We start from the raw sequence: 12,600 nt of genomic DNA, 5'->3' as shown, positions 1-12,600 counted from the left end.
TTCTTCTTATTGCAATCATTTTGGGATTTAGGCACCGGGTAACACACAGGAAGTACATTCCTTAAAGTCAAATGTGAATTAAGCCGGAAATCGGCCAACTGTTTTTCTGTTGAAAAGGATAGAGCTCAATAATCTGGAATCAATAATCACTACATTCTCTAATAAGTAGCACCTAGACTGAAAGAGAAGGGAGAGAAAAGAACATAAGTTCAAACACTGGTACGATACATAACTAGAACATCAACATTTTTTATTAAGAATAATTTTGTACCTGTAGTATACAAACAGTTTAAAAGGAGAGAACATTTGATTGTATGATTGTGTTCAATCTTGCTGCAATTTTGGAATTGTTAATTTCATAAAAACTTTTTAATTGATTATTTTATTTTATTTTTTCAGCTTGAAAAGATTTTTTTTGTATTGCGAATCGCAGTTTGCGATTTACAATTTTACAAGAGAGTGTTTTGATTTTGTTCCTTCTATCTGTCATGCTAGCAGCAGTCTCTTACTAAAACGTACTTTCCGTTTTGAAAATGAGTCGTAATCCATTTGCTAGCTTGTAAAGCAGGCTGCTATAAAGTACTATATCAGTTGCGACTTTCGGGCAAAATGACGAGATCTTTGTTCTAGCGACCAGAATTTTTCTTTTTAAATCACGTCGTGAATGTCGTGAACATCGGTTGCAATTGCCTTCCAAAAAAATGTTTATGTACCTTGAGCGTTGCAGGATCTTTAGTTCTTTACTGTTCAAGTAATGTTCTGTCCACAGTCCACACTAACATATGCGGCTTTAAAATTTGTTGCTTTTACGTTTTACTGCTTATTTCTGCGCGTGGTGGTAAGCCTTTTTTAATGTGGCATTCTGTTAAACATGTTCAATGGAAGTGGTAATAGCCTGATAGAAATAAAGTGCTGAAGATTTTGAAATACCTTAAAAACTACAGAACCTGTCAAACGAAACGGAATTCGTGCTATTTATTGATCAACTATTCGCCAAGTCAACTGCCGTCCCCCAGAGCTTACAAATAATTAAGTGGAAACAACCAGATAATATGCAAACTTATCATGTACATTAGAACTTGCATTAAATATAAAGACAAGATTCAGTTGTATTCTTTACATCTAATCAATCAACTGTGATCAGTGTTCCCCACTTAACATGTCATTCGTCTCAGAAATATATAAAATATTATTTTCTATAAATAACTCTGAACCTGAAAAGATAAATGTTTATTTTATTTTTAATTTTTTTTAACAGTTCTATGAAATGACTCGTGTGGCAACCTTGTCTTATGAAAATATGCATCGACTGCAAACGTTTTCGTGCCCGGGAAAAAAAGTGAAATATTTATTTATCTGCACTCAGTGATACACACATTCGTAAGCTACAATCGGCTACAATTACACGTGCGTGATAGATTTCTGTAATTCTGTAAGGTGACTAGGTATTAGTAAATAGAAGTCTTGAAGTAATTCTAGTAAGGCATGATTTCTGTTCTTTGTTAACAAATTGAAATCAAAATTTCTTCACTCACACCTCAACCCTATTCCAGCCATTTCTATCTCAGTAAGTGCTTCTTGACAAATAGAATGAACTGTCGTGTCTATAATGTTCTGACGAACAACACACTCCAGTAAAGATTTACATTCAGTAGCTTCCAGAGATGTTAAGGCTAATGCTTTCTTTGCTCCAAACTCAAGTGTAACATTCCTATAATTGTTTATTGTGAAAGTAGTGACAATTTTAATATTTATGATAAACTAAAACGAAATCATTACCCAATCAAGTGAGCTGCAGCTGTGTAGGTTTTGGCAGGTAGTTTGCCTTTGCTTGTAAGAACAGACCTTGTTAATTTTGCTATGTTTTTGAGACACAGAGAACTAGAGCACAGTTCAAGAGTTAAGGGAAGGCTTCCTCTATGAAGGATTGACTTCACAAGACTGGAATAGGTTTCCAAACAAACTTGACGTAAATTTTCTCTCAGTTCTCTGCTGTTGGCACTCTCGTACATTTCCTGCAATGAAAAATAGACCTAAAATTTTGTTTTACATGGTCTGATTCAGTTCTTGCCTCCAAAATTGCAAGCTCTACACAATGCTGCAAGCGTCGAAGGACAGCCGTCATGTACATTTGAAATCCAGGACGACCAACTGCTGTCGCAATCTGGCCGAAAACAGCTACGCAATGGATTTTCACTTTTAATGGTAAGTTTTGGTTTCCATCAGTTAAAACTAACAATGGTCCTATAAGTTTGTTCACAAAAGGAATTGCTTCTGAATCTAGTACAAGGAAAAGTGTTCCGATAAGATCCACCACAAGAGATAAAGCAGGATCGTTTTTGGCAGTTTTGTTAATTGCTGATGTTAAATAGGGGACCAAAAAGTCCAGATGATGTTTAAGTTCCCATCCGAGTAGTAAAGCAACTGTTGATAAAGACATTAGAGCTTCTGCTCGTGCTAGTCCGTTAGGAAATTTGTTTAGCAGGCTCAGTAGATAAGTCGTAAACTTGTGACAAAGTTGATTTGAAGTAGTCTCGCCTAATTTTAATATTCTTAATACGCGTCGTAGAACGCCACACAGTAACTTTTGAACGGCTTCGTGGCAGCGACATCCCACATGATGGGCATCTGGCAGTTCTATCACCTGTACGCATATCGATACAAAGGTAAATTTTACTTGGTATCATACGTTTCATGAATTTTAAGTGAAATAACTTACTTTACGCAGCAAAAGGAGCAATTCATCTATTGTTTCCAACACAATCCAGTAGCAATCGTCGGGGGCGTTCAGTAGCAGCAGACCGAGAGCGTCAAAAGCAGCCGTTAGACGTCTATTAGCGGCCTTCACAAGCTGATTGGCGATCATATCATAATATGGTGACAGCAAAAAGGTAGGTGGTCGCTTACTTTCTTCCACCTGTTTTCAGATTGTGAGGTTATAAACTTTAAGACGAGTCGAATAACATGCTCACCTTTTGCTGAGCTATAGCATAAGCGGCTTTCAAAACTGACGTCAGTGCAGTGCAGCTTGAAGGTGACACTCGACCCTCATCATCATTGAGGCTAGTTACTAAGTCGCTTACGAGTTGTTCTAAATCTTGTGAAGTCATTGAAGTGAATAGTAAAAGCGGGCACTTTTCGACCATCCAACTGATGGCCCATAGGGCAGTACTGCGAATTCTGGAGCTTGATGTGTCTCTTACACAACCTCGAATTGAAGAAAAGATTTGTGGAAGAGTATTTTCAGCGTGGCGTGAATCCATTTGCTTGAGAAAAACCAGACACGACCAAATAGCAGCGTGCCGATGTTTCCAGTTCACGTGCTGCTGGAGATTATTTGGTTTAATCATCATGCGCCAAAAATTTTAAAATAATTTAAAACTTTACTCGGATTTCTCTTTGGACGAGAGGTAGAACGTAACGATCTATAGCTTCTGGGTAGTTTTCGCATTGCTCACTAAAGTAGATGATTACTTCCTTCGGTGGTGTCCACCAATCAGGGAATTGTTTGTTTTGTGAAGTTTCTTTTTCTTTTTTTTGGAAATTCCTATTTACGTTTGCATTGGGGGTGTTTTGATTTTGTTCGTTCTCCGTCATGCCAGAAGACCTCTCGTTATGAAGTCTACTTTCCGTTTTGAAAAATGAGTCGTAATCCATTGGCTGGGCTTCATCGTTGAAACTGTCAGAGTCAGAAACGGAAGGATTCCCAGATAGTCCTTCAGCTCTTATAAATCCTTCGCCTCTAACTAATTCTGCGAACAGTACGGGCACGAGTTTTTTCAGAGATATTTTGACGTAACTACATGTTACTTGGCTTCTTTCAGTTCCCGTTTTCAATCGTCCGTCAGGATCACGTGGATTTTCTACCTGACTCACAGCCTTCCAAAACTCGAGACCATTTCTGTGAATATCTTTATCTTCTGAGCTTATTGCTTTTATTGTAATCTAATTAAGTAAAACAGTTGGGTATTAAAATGATGCTTTCTTTCTAATAAGTAACTGTACATTAAAACTTACTGGAGTGATGACATCGATGTAGTCTTTCAGATGCTGATAACAGGAAGATGCAACTCTGGTCAGCAATGCCAAACTAGTAACACGAATATCGATGTCGGCCGATTCGGCGGCTTCACAAATTGCTTGCACGATCACTCTGCCTTCCCCCTAAAAGAAATGCATTATTTTTTATAATTCGTAATGATAACATTTCAAATTTTACCGAGTTCTCAAAATAGGGACGAACAAACTCGAAACATGCCAACAGAATATTAAGTGTTGCAAGTCGAAGTTTTTTTGAGAGTTGGTCCATGTGAAAGCCAGCAATTACCATCATTATTTCAGTAAAATATTCGGCCAAAATTTCTGCTTTCTGTAAATCAAACCATGACCATCTTAGATGAAATAACTCGGAAGAAGGGAAACCTACCAAATGTTTGCAGACAAATTCTAATGTTTCCATTGCGCATTCTTTCTCTTCGTTCTTAAGGTGACGTATGTAGTAGGAAAGGGTTGGTAGAAGATCAGGCCAATTATCTTTTAGCGGGACTTCCATCACCGCAATGCTGGCTACTATTTCAGTTGCGACGTTTGAACAAACTGGCGAGATCGTTGGTAAAGCGATCAGAACGTTGTTTTTTATCATGTCGCGAACATCGGCTGCAATCGTCTTCCAATGTTTTTGCTGTTTCTCGAGCGTTGCAGGATCTTTACTGTTCAAATGCTGCTGAAGTTGAAAGGCTGCACTTCGTCGAGCTACAGTAGCGAATTTCTCATGGTCTGCCATTATCACCGACATGAAACACAAGTACTGATCCTGTATTTAAAATCCACACGTAGAAATGGTGAATTCACACATGTGTAATCCCGGCCCCCCATACTAACTAGATCAGTTTGAGCTGCATTGTCGAGTTCGAACTGGGCAATGTTCCTGTCCTCTCCTTTAGAATCTAGCATTGGATTAGGAAATCATTGTGCATTTTAGATTCGACATCCCTATTTTGAATGAATTACCTTCGAAGTGCACTACAGGGGCTAGTTTCTCCAACATTTCCACTAGAAAATCCAGTGGCAGCATCTTGTAGATGTTTGAAACAAGATTCGCTGATGATGTTTTCACTTTTCACACAACTGCACACAACCTATTCTTTTAGAAAATTATTGCCGACTGGCGGACTGGGCTGTGACACTACGCGCGATTTTCTTTGTCTGCGCGTAGATAGCATTTTATTATTGGCTGCCGAATAATTTTTTTTTTTAAATATTGACCGTGTCACACATGACACATCACACAAGACGACGAGAGTTTTCTCTTAATGAAGTTTAAAACTTTAGTATTTTTTTTTTTTTATATTTAGAGTTTTTCATGGTTTCTCTTATTAACATCATTTCACCAACTAAACAGTTAAATTTGCTAAATTGATATTAAAGTAATTTTGAAGAAATTTAAAAACAGCATTTGAAAATTAAGATTTACTTATTTGTTCTTTTATTTCGCACTGTCACAAACTTATCAGATGTTAAGTTAAGCTTTGGAAAGCAATCCAACCGTTCCTTTCCTTTCAATCGTAATCGTTGATGAACTGTTGGCTGTCAGTAGGTGGCTAAAATTATGTCCTCTAGACCCCAGGTGGGGCGATTGTTTTTGTGAGGGACTAATTTACCGCGATTTGTTTCCGAGAACCGAGATACAGTGAAAATGTAATTTGCAGTAATTTGTATATTACTGATGTACGGTGTCTTACATTTTGTGTCACGAAAATTAATGGGTTTATTCTTGTTTGGCTTTCTTAAATTTACTGAATGTTACTTATTTATGCATGAGTTTACAGGTAATCGTACTCCAGCTTATAATTTCCACATGGTCAAATAATTTGATCACGCGGGCCGAAACTGCTGTTCATTTTGCCGAAATGTCTATTGTTACTTGTACGGGCTGGCTGTACGTCTTATCCCATGGCGAAACAATTGAGTGTTATTCAAGTAATTTTGATGATCACTATCCCTGCAATAAGGCAATAGATTTTATTAGTCGATGTTCAGGAAGGAGATTCTTTTGTTCAACTGTTGAAGAATTAATAGAAAACCACTGCAAAGTCTAAACCTCATTGCTGTCAATCATGCAGATGGTTCTGTTACAGCTAGCTTATGAAACGTGTGATTGATTCAAGTGGAGCATGCAGTCTATATTGTATTGAATATATAGTCTTTAGTTATATTGAATCGTCATTGTTAAAACAGTGAATCTTTCCCATTAGTAGTTTAAAAAAATTTGAATCAGGATCTTAATTTTTTACATATGGTATTATATTATTTATATGGCATAAATATGGTAATGTCCTGACGTGTTTTTGCAGTGCCCGACCCTCAGATCAGGTTTTTTGGATAGTGAATTTTGTATGTAGAATTTTTAGAATTCTTCTCTACAAATATGCATATTTATATTTTTCTATTGATTTTTTAAATTATTAATAATTTACTCGACTGAAGAATTTAATTTTGTGAGGCACTGCTGGCAAGGAAAACGAAACTTCTTAAAAACAGCTTTCATGGACTGCTGGCGACATCACCATGGTTTCACCTTTCATTCTTAAATAGTAGTTGCCTGATTTATTGTAAGTTTAAATTAAATTTTACACGGTATGTTGATACCGAAAAGATCGCAACCAGATCTATGATGGCGCACCAAGGTTTGCACTAACGTCTGGTACGAATGTTGCGTGACGAAACCTCTTTTCAGTGTTCACAATCTGCTGAATCGATGACACAATATTGGCCTCTAAATGTAATTAAAGGACAAAGCATTGTTATTATCATGATTCCACTCCTGTCTAGTTCTTCTAATGTTGGGGATGGGTCTACAACAACCTGCAGAAGGAAAGGTACGTAAAACTTGTCCTACAGTGGTGTAGAGGTTGGGTGAGAACGGGATGTGTTACATAACCATTTGGTATTCATTTTCATATTTTGTTGTAGTCCCAACCCCAGCAACGTGAACCTGCAATAGGAAAAGCCAGTTTGCATGTCCTTCAATCTAGAAGGTCACGGAGATCATTACGAAAAACTTTTCATACAGTGGTGTAGAGGTTGGGTGAGAAAGGTACGTGTTTCATCATTATCAAACAGGTAAAAAAGCTGCAAGCCATAACCATTTGGTATTCATTTTGATATTGGTTTTTGTCGACCCACCCCCAGCAACTTCAAACTGCAGAAGGAAAGGCCAGTTTGACGCTCGAAGGTCACGGAGATCATTACGTAGAACGTATCATGCGACGGCGGAGAGGTTGGGTGAGAAAGGGACGTGTTTCATCATTATCAAACAGGTACAATACCCGCAAGGCTTAAGAGGTGAGGGTGATCAAAAAATCGTATAAAAAGGAGACGAAAAAGGCCAGAGACATCAGTCGAGTGAGCATCTCCGACACGGCAACAACTGCTGTGCCCTATCTGTCACCATCTGCCTTCTTCACCTTATTGCCAGTTCGCATCCATGGGTAAATATTCTGTTTGTTACATATGAGATTTCTATTAATGCCAATTATTTTCTGTTTGTTAATATGCAAATTCTTATAGAATATTAATCTTGAATTTGTTTACTGTCTAGTTAATAAGGCGTCGTATGCTGTTCATGAGTGTTGTATCGTTGATTGATGGGTCGACCACTGGTGTACTGATGTCTCCTCGGTATGGCGGATACCAAACTGCAACACCGCCGCCATACTACCCAAAAGCAACTTACGCAACGACCAGTTACTGCACCGAGGTCTACAAGTACTACACTACTAAGGCATCGGAGTTTTGTACCATAACTTACGCTGCCCCGAGCCACTACACTGACGCCCTGAAGTGTTACTCTGCCCTTAGTTACTGCACCACCAAGGCGACGGAGTACTACATGTCTACGCATGCTGCCCCATCCTACTACAACGATTCTCCTAAGTATAACTCTGTTCTCAGCTACTTATTGCACCGATTTTCCTAAATACTACTCTGTTCCCAGCTGCTACACCGAGGCTCCCGCTGATTACTCTACCAAAAAGGGTCGAATACTACACCGAAGCGGTAAAGTACTACTCTGCCCCGATCTACACAACCACAACTGAGGCGGCCAAGTATTACGCAGTCCCGACTTACTACACAGAAGCTGCCCTTTCGTGCTACGTTGAACAGAAATACTACACTGATGCTCCAGTTTACTACACCACGACCTGCGCTACACCTAGCTACAACACCGCAGTCCCTAATTACTACACCGAAGAAGCCGCCTATTACAACCACGCCTTGTTCACTACACCGAGGTTCCCAAGTATCACTAAGGCACCGGGATTCTACACGTCTATGTATGCTGCCCCTACCTACTACACCAAGGCCCTGCATTACTACAACACTGAAGCGGTCAAGTACTACACTACAACCTACGCTCCCCCGAGCTACTACACCTACGTCCCGAAGTTTTACTGTGCGTAAAAGGAGTCGTCTAAAAAAAAAAGAAGTTGTGCCCGAACTGCAGTGCCCTATCTGTCACCAGCTGCATTCCTCATCGTGTAATCCATTCGCAATTTTGGGTAAATATTTTTATTTTTACATTGAGTTTTGTATCAATTCTATGTTTTTTCTATTTGTTAATATGCTTTTTAATATGTAATATTAATGTTTAAATTTATTTACTGTTTAGTAAACTATGGCGTCGTGCTCCTGTTTGGTGTGGTATCGTTGATGGCTGGGTTGACCACTGGTGTAGCGATGTCTCCTTGGTATGGCGGAAACCAAACCGCAACGCCGCCACCTTCCTACACAACTTACGCAACGACTAGTTCCCTCACCGAGGTCTTCAAGTACTACACCACTAAAGCACCGGAGTTTTATACCACAACTTACGCTGCCCCGAGCCACTACACTGACGCCCTGAAGTATTACTCTGCCCTGAGTTACTACACTGACGCCCTGAAGTATTACTCTACCCTGAATTACTACACCGTCTAGGCGATGGAGTACTACATTACTACGCATGCTGCCCCATCCTATTACACCTTAAGTATAACTCTATTCTCAGCTACTTATTGCACCGAATTACTTAAATACTACTCTGTTCCCAGTTGCTACACCGAGGCTCCCGCTGGTTACTCCACCAAAACGGTTGAATACTATACCGAAGCGCCAAAGTTCTGCCCCGATCTACACAACCACAACTGAGGCGGCCAAGTATTACGCAGTCCCGACTTACTACACAGAAGCTGCCCTTTCGTGCTACGTTGAACAGAAATACTACACTGATGCTCCAGTTTACTACACCACGACCTGCTCTACACCTAGCTACAACACCGCAGCCCCCAAGTACTACACAGAAGAAGACGTCTACTTCTTCCAAGGTTCATATGTATTACGTCAGCAATTCTCCCGACTATGTCACCACTACTTAAGCTGCTTTGAACTATACACCGAAGTTCTGAAGTATTTCTCTGGATGTGTTGAAAGATTGCTGAAATACAAGATTGATTGATAAATTACAAGTCCATTTCTCTATTTTCTCAAGTACCTTTCCTGCTGCTGATAATTGCATGATGTGAGAAAATATTTCTGAGTGCTATGTAAACTTACAAACAATTGATCTTGAAAAATACAACAATAAAAATTCAAACTCATGTTTTACATTCCAATAATATTTCTTTTTTATAAATTTTTTTCTATCATTAAAATTCAAAGTCCAACAACCAATATTTTTCTAAGTTACAAAGTTCAATATTTTTCAAAAAATACAAAGTTCACATACCTATTATTTCTGCTAAGTCCAGACTTTTGTTTTTGAAAAAAATTTTAAAAAAATTCCCCTTACACAAAGTTTTTAAAAAAATTTCGCGAAAAATTTTATTGCAACAAAATTTATTTTATTTATTTATTGAATATTTTATTGCATACAAATTTTATTTTATAATATCTACACATTTATTTTTCCAGTGGCCCCCAGGGGGGGGGGCCTGTCGCTTTCTCTACCGCGATAATAACATGATGCAAGTTATATGCAAGTTATTATTTGTTTGGCGCAGAAAGCTTGTTTTATCTAGCAGTTCTCGACTGTGTCAAACCTGATATTGATCAGGTTGCCTCAGTTGTATACTGCATGATTGAATGAAAACTCGAAAGACAACAGATCAAACTTTTCAGCACGCAGTTAACACAGAGCAATTTCATGGCATGGATGAAAACGACAACACAAAAATTTTGAAGTCAGGAACCCAGATGGAACAGCTCAGCTACAACGGCACAGCAACTTCTGGATTACACTGCAACCGCATGCTGCATACAATGGTTCAATCTGTCTTCGTCACACCTTTCACCATTTGGCTGCAACAAGGTAACCAACAGCGTTGAAGAAGTGTTTGTTGTACCTGTTTAAGAAAAGAAAATTATTTTCGAGAAACACAACTGTGTACACATGCATACTCATTATAACCAAAGAATACAAAGAGTAACAGAAAACTACGCAGTCCAACAGAATAACTTTGATATGTGATTCAAAATTTCTATAGCAGCGGAGCAAATTGGTCTACTCTCTAGTCATGTTAACTAAATCTGTAGTACTTTTGCAAGACATTTAATCAAAATAATTACTTTTTACTGTTGAATGGGATGAGACGTACGCCAAAGAACAGGCAGCGAGACACACGAGGCACGCCATTTCGGAAATGTACAGGCACTTCCAAGTCTGAGTTGAATGATTTGGCAAATTGGTTTCTACGTGCTGAATCACCTGTAAATTTTCACATCAACATGTTACATTCAATAACAATATGAAATTAACAATAAATACCTTTTAATTTTCATCGCGAGGAACGTCACAACCAACAACCCATTTCTGCTGCGTCTTGGGAAAAAATGGCCGCTATTCGCCCCTGAAGACACTCGCGCACCTGGTGGACATTATTCACAGCCAGTCAGCCACCTTTTGACAGCCATTAGATTCCTGTTCCAAATGACTGAACGCAACGGCTGGATTGCTTGCTTCGAGACAGCACGGCTCAATTGAATTCGACATGCCTTTCGGCTTTCACTAAGTGGCACGAAATGAATCAAATGAGCATGAACACCAGATTACTCCAGCAGCTTTCCCTATGACACAAATACTCACAGTTTTTAGTTTGCTTTTCAGACTTTTTAACTCTTTCAACATAAAAATCTATAATATTAACAGAAAATGTTGGGGGTCAAGATAAAAAATTAAACTTACAATTTTCTGAAGTAAAGAATAATTTTCCTGCCAGTGGCTGAAAGGCAACAGCACCAGTTATCTGTGTTAGAGTATGTACAGTGAGTTGAGTTCCAACTAACTTTGGCATCAAACAGTTAGTCATGTTGAATCTAAAGGAAATATGTCAATAAATATTCCAACATTCATCCAATAAACTAAAGTTAATGCCTACCTTAGTACTGCTTGTGTTTAACATTCAGAAAAATACAACACATGTTGGTATGTGCCCTGCATATGTTCACATTTTTCTCTTAAGCTGCTGCAATAAACCTGAAGATTACCCATGGCCTAGATGATGATATTTTTCATAGCTTTCCCTATGACAGAAAATGCAATCTATGACATCAAATAACAGTTTAAAACAAAAAGAAGAATAATACTTGTACGTCAATGAATTATTTGCTGAAAAACATGTTCAGAAAAACAAACATGTCCACACTGGGGTAGTGACCTACCGAGATCAATAGAAACTTCGGATAATTAGACAAATATTAACTAAGTCTGGGAACAAGTATTTAAACAATTGTGACCAAGACATTATTGGTTTTTACCTGTATTAACTGTATGATGCATTCAGCAGAATGAAGATTTTTAATAAAAGAGTTGGTGCCTTGGTGGTATAGTGATGATAGGCTACTTGTATGCTACTGTTTCCTTTTCTGTTCCTTCCTACAGGTTAGGTTGAGGAATTTGAATTTGATCCAGCACACATACGGAATAAATCACAAACAAGTTGCACAGAAATAAACTTGAATTTACTTATGAATTCATCGATAATTTTCATGGAAAAAAAGGAAAACTTTTGACAACCACTCAACACAACAATCCGCCATCACATGAAAACGACGACGCCTATGTCATCTATTGGACAACTCTGACACTCCAAGTCCCAACAATCAAAAACGAAATTTTAGTTGTGTGAGACACAGCATTAAATTTTTGAATCCTAGTGAAATTGTAGATCTTAATAAAAACAGAAATATTACATATTTAGGTACCGATAATGTTTTACCGCACTGGTTATCGAGCTGCAGTTCTGTATGTGCCATGTATAAACTCAAAGCAATTCAGTTCTTTAGCTACTTGTATAACTTGAACAACGCACTTGTATTTGCTTTATTAAACCTAGCTTGAAATCTTGAGATTAGTACAGAGAACAAAGCTCATTTGCTAGTTTTATGCAAATTTTCCGGAAGTATACCGGAAGTAAGCGATAGTGCCTCTACCATTGAGCTGTCGTCAAAATAAACCAAATATTCGTGATCTACGTGAAATTTGGGGTCGATTAGATGTAATTTAAACGAAATCCAGATTTTGGCCAAAATCGAGAATTTTCCTGAACTATAGTTCAGGAAAAT

At 38.2% G+C, this 12,600-nt stretch overlaps 3 protein-coding genes and 2 long non-coding RNA genes across 7 annotated transcripts; 2 read left to right on the top strand and 3 right to left on the bottom strand.

The window, feature by feature from the left end:
• Window positions 1-1,332: 1,332 nt before the first annotated feature.
• On the bottom strand, window positions 1,333-5,198 carry LOC124194651 (importin subunit beta-like). Of its 2 annotated transcripts, none has more exons than XM_046588932.1 (11): window positions 5,011-5,198; window positions 4,882-4,946; window positions 4,427-4,813; window positions 4,220-4,369; window positions 4,018-4,164; window positions 3,388-3,945; window positions 2,973-3,323; window positions 2,720-2,917; window positions 2,072-2,644; window positions 1,780-2,015; window positions 1,333-1,711 (listed from the first exon to the last, which is right to left on the bottom strand). In XM_046588932.1, exons 1-11 carry the CDS (start codon window positions 5,072-5,074, stop codon window positions 1,528-1,530), a joined length of 2,913 nt encoding a protein of 970 aa, XP_046444888.1. In that variant the 5' UTR covers window positions 5,075-5,198; the 3' UTR covers window positions 1,333-1,527. The 2 variants fall into 2 exon arrangements, with proteins under 2 accessions (XP_046444888.1, XP_046444887.1); XM_046588931.1 differs by having other exon boundaries at window positions 2,973-3,326; window positions 5,011-5,193.
• A 2,203-nt stretch (window positions 5,199-7,401) lies between these two features.
• On the top strand, window positions 7,402-8,544 carry LOC124194848. Its single transcript, XM_046589230.1, has 4 exons — window positions 7,402-7,490; window positions 7,601-7,935; window positions 7,997-8,058; window positions 8,525-8,544. The coding sequence occupies exons 2-4, from the start codon at window positions 7,616-7,618 to the stop codon at window positions 8,542-8,544; spliced, it is 402 nt and encodes a 133-aa protein (XP_046445186.1). The 5' UTR covers window positions 7,402-7,490; window positions 7,601-7,615.
• Window positions 8,545-8,671: 127 nt separating this feature from the next.
• On the top strand, window positions 8,672-9,506 carry LOC124194650. Its single transcript, XM_046588930.1, has 2 exons — window positions 8,672-9,031; window positions 9,093-9,506. The coding sequence occupies exons 1-2, from the start codon at window positions 8,983-8,985 to the stop codon at window positions 9,494-9,496; spliced, it is 453 nt and encodes a 150-aa protein (XP_046444886.1). The 5' UTR covers window positions 8,672-8,982; the 3' UTR covers window positions 9,497-9,506.
• Window positions 9,507-10,129: 623 nt separating this feature from the next.
• LOC124194649 lies at window positions 10,130-10,668 on the bottom strand. Its single transcript, XR_006875015.1, has 2 exons — window positions 10,606-10,668; window positions 10,130-10,382 (listed from the first exon to the last, which is right to left on the bottom strand). It is a non-coding gene; the product is annotated as an uncharacterized LOC124194649 (long non-coding RNA).
• A 17-nt stretch (window positions 10,669-10,685) lies between these two features.
• On the bottom strand, window positions 10,686-11,851 carry LOC124194648. Of its 2 annotated transcripts, none has more exons than XR_006875013.1 (6): window positions 11,794-11,851; window positions 11,623-11,693; window positions 11,415-11,559; window positions 11,222-11,352; window positions 10,805-11,103; window positions 10,686-10,744 (listed from the first exon to the last, which is right to left on the bottom strand). It is a non-coding gene; the product is annotated as an uncharacterized LOC124194648 (long non-coding RNA). The 2 variants fall into 2 exon arrangements; XR_006875014.1 differs by having other exon boundaries at window positions 11,623-11,712; window positions 11,794-11,843.
• Between the last annotated feature and the right edge of the window lie 749 nt (window positions 11,852-12,600).

The sequence above is a fragment of the Daphnia pulex genome, chromosome 5 (assembly GCF_021134715.1).
Source record: "Daphnia pulex isolate KAP4 chromosome 5, ASM2113471v1".
In the NCBI taxonomy this organism is placed as follows: domain Eukaryota; kingdom Metazoa; phylum Arthropoda; class Branchiopoda; order Diplostraca; family Daphniidae; genus Daphnia; species Daphnia pulex.
The sequence above is the reverse complement of the archived record's forward strand: the minus strand, read 5'-3'. Positions and strand labels throughout refer to the sequence as shown.

Coding starts and splice junctions, on each gene's coding strand:
- LOC124194651 (XM_046588931.1), bottom strand. CDS start 5,074: ATGCTGCCACTGGATTTTCTAGTGGAAATGTTGGAGAAACTAGCCCCT. Junction 3,946..4,017: donor ACATCGATGTCATCACTCCA/GTAAGTTTTAAT, acceptor TTACTTAATTAG/ATTACAATAAAAGCAATAAG. Junction 2,918..2,972: donor ATGCTATAGCTCAGCAAAAG/GTGAGCATGTTA, acceptor ATCTGAAAACAG/GTGGAAGAAAGTAAGCGACC.
- LOC124194848 (XM_046589230.1), top strand. CDS start 7,616: ATGCTGTTCATGAGTGTTGTATCGTTGATTGATGGGTCGACCACTGGT. Junction 7,936..7,996: donor TACTACAACGATTCTCCTAA/GTATAACTCTGT, acceptor CTCTGTTCCCAG/CTGCTACACCGAGGCTCCCG. Junction 8,059..8,524: donor TCGAATACTACACCGAAGCG/GTAAAGTACTAC, acceptor ATCTGTCACCAG/CTGCATTCCTCATCGTGTAA.
- LOC124194650 (XM_046588930.1), top strand. CDS start 8,983: ATGGAGTACTACATTACTACGCATGCTGCCCCATCCTATTACACCTTA. Junction 9,032..9,092: donor CCCATCCTATTACACCTTAA/GTATAACTCTAT, acceptor CTCTGTTCCCAG/TTGCTACACCGAGGCTCCCG.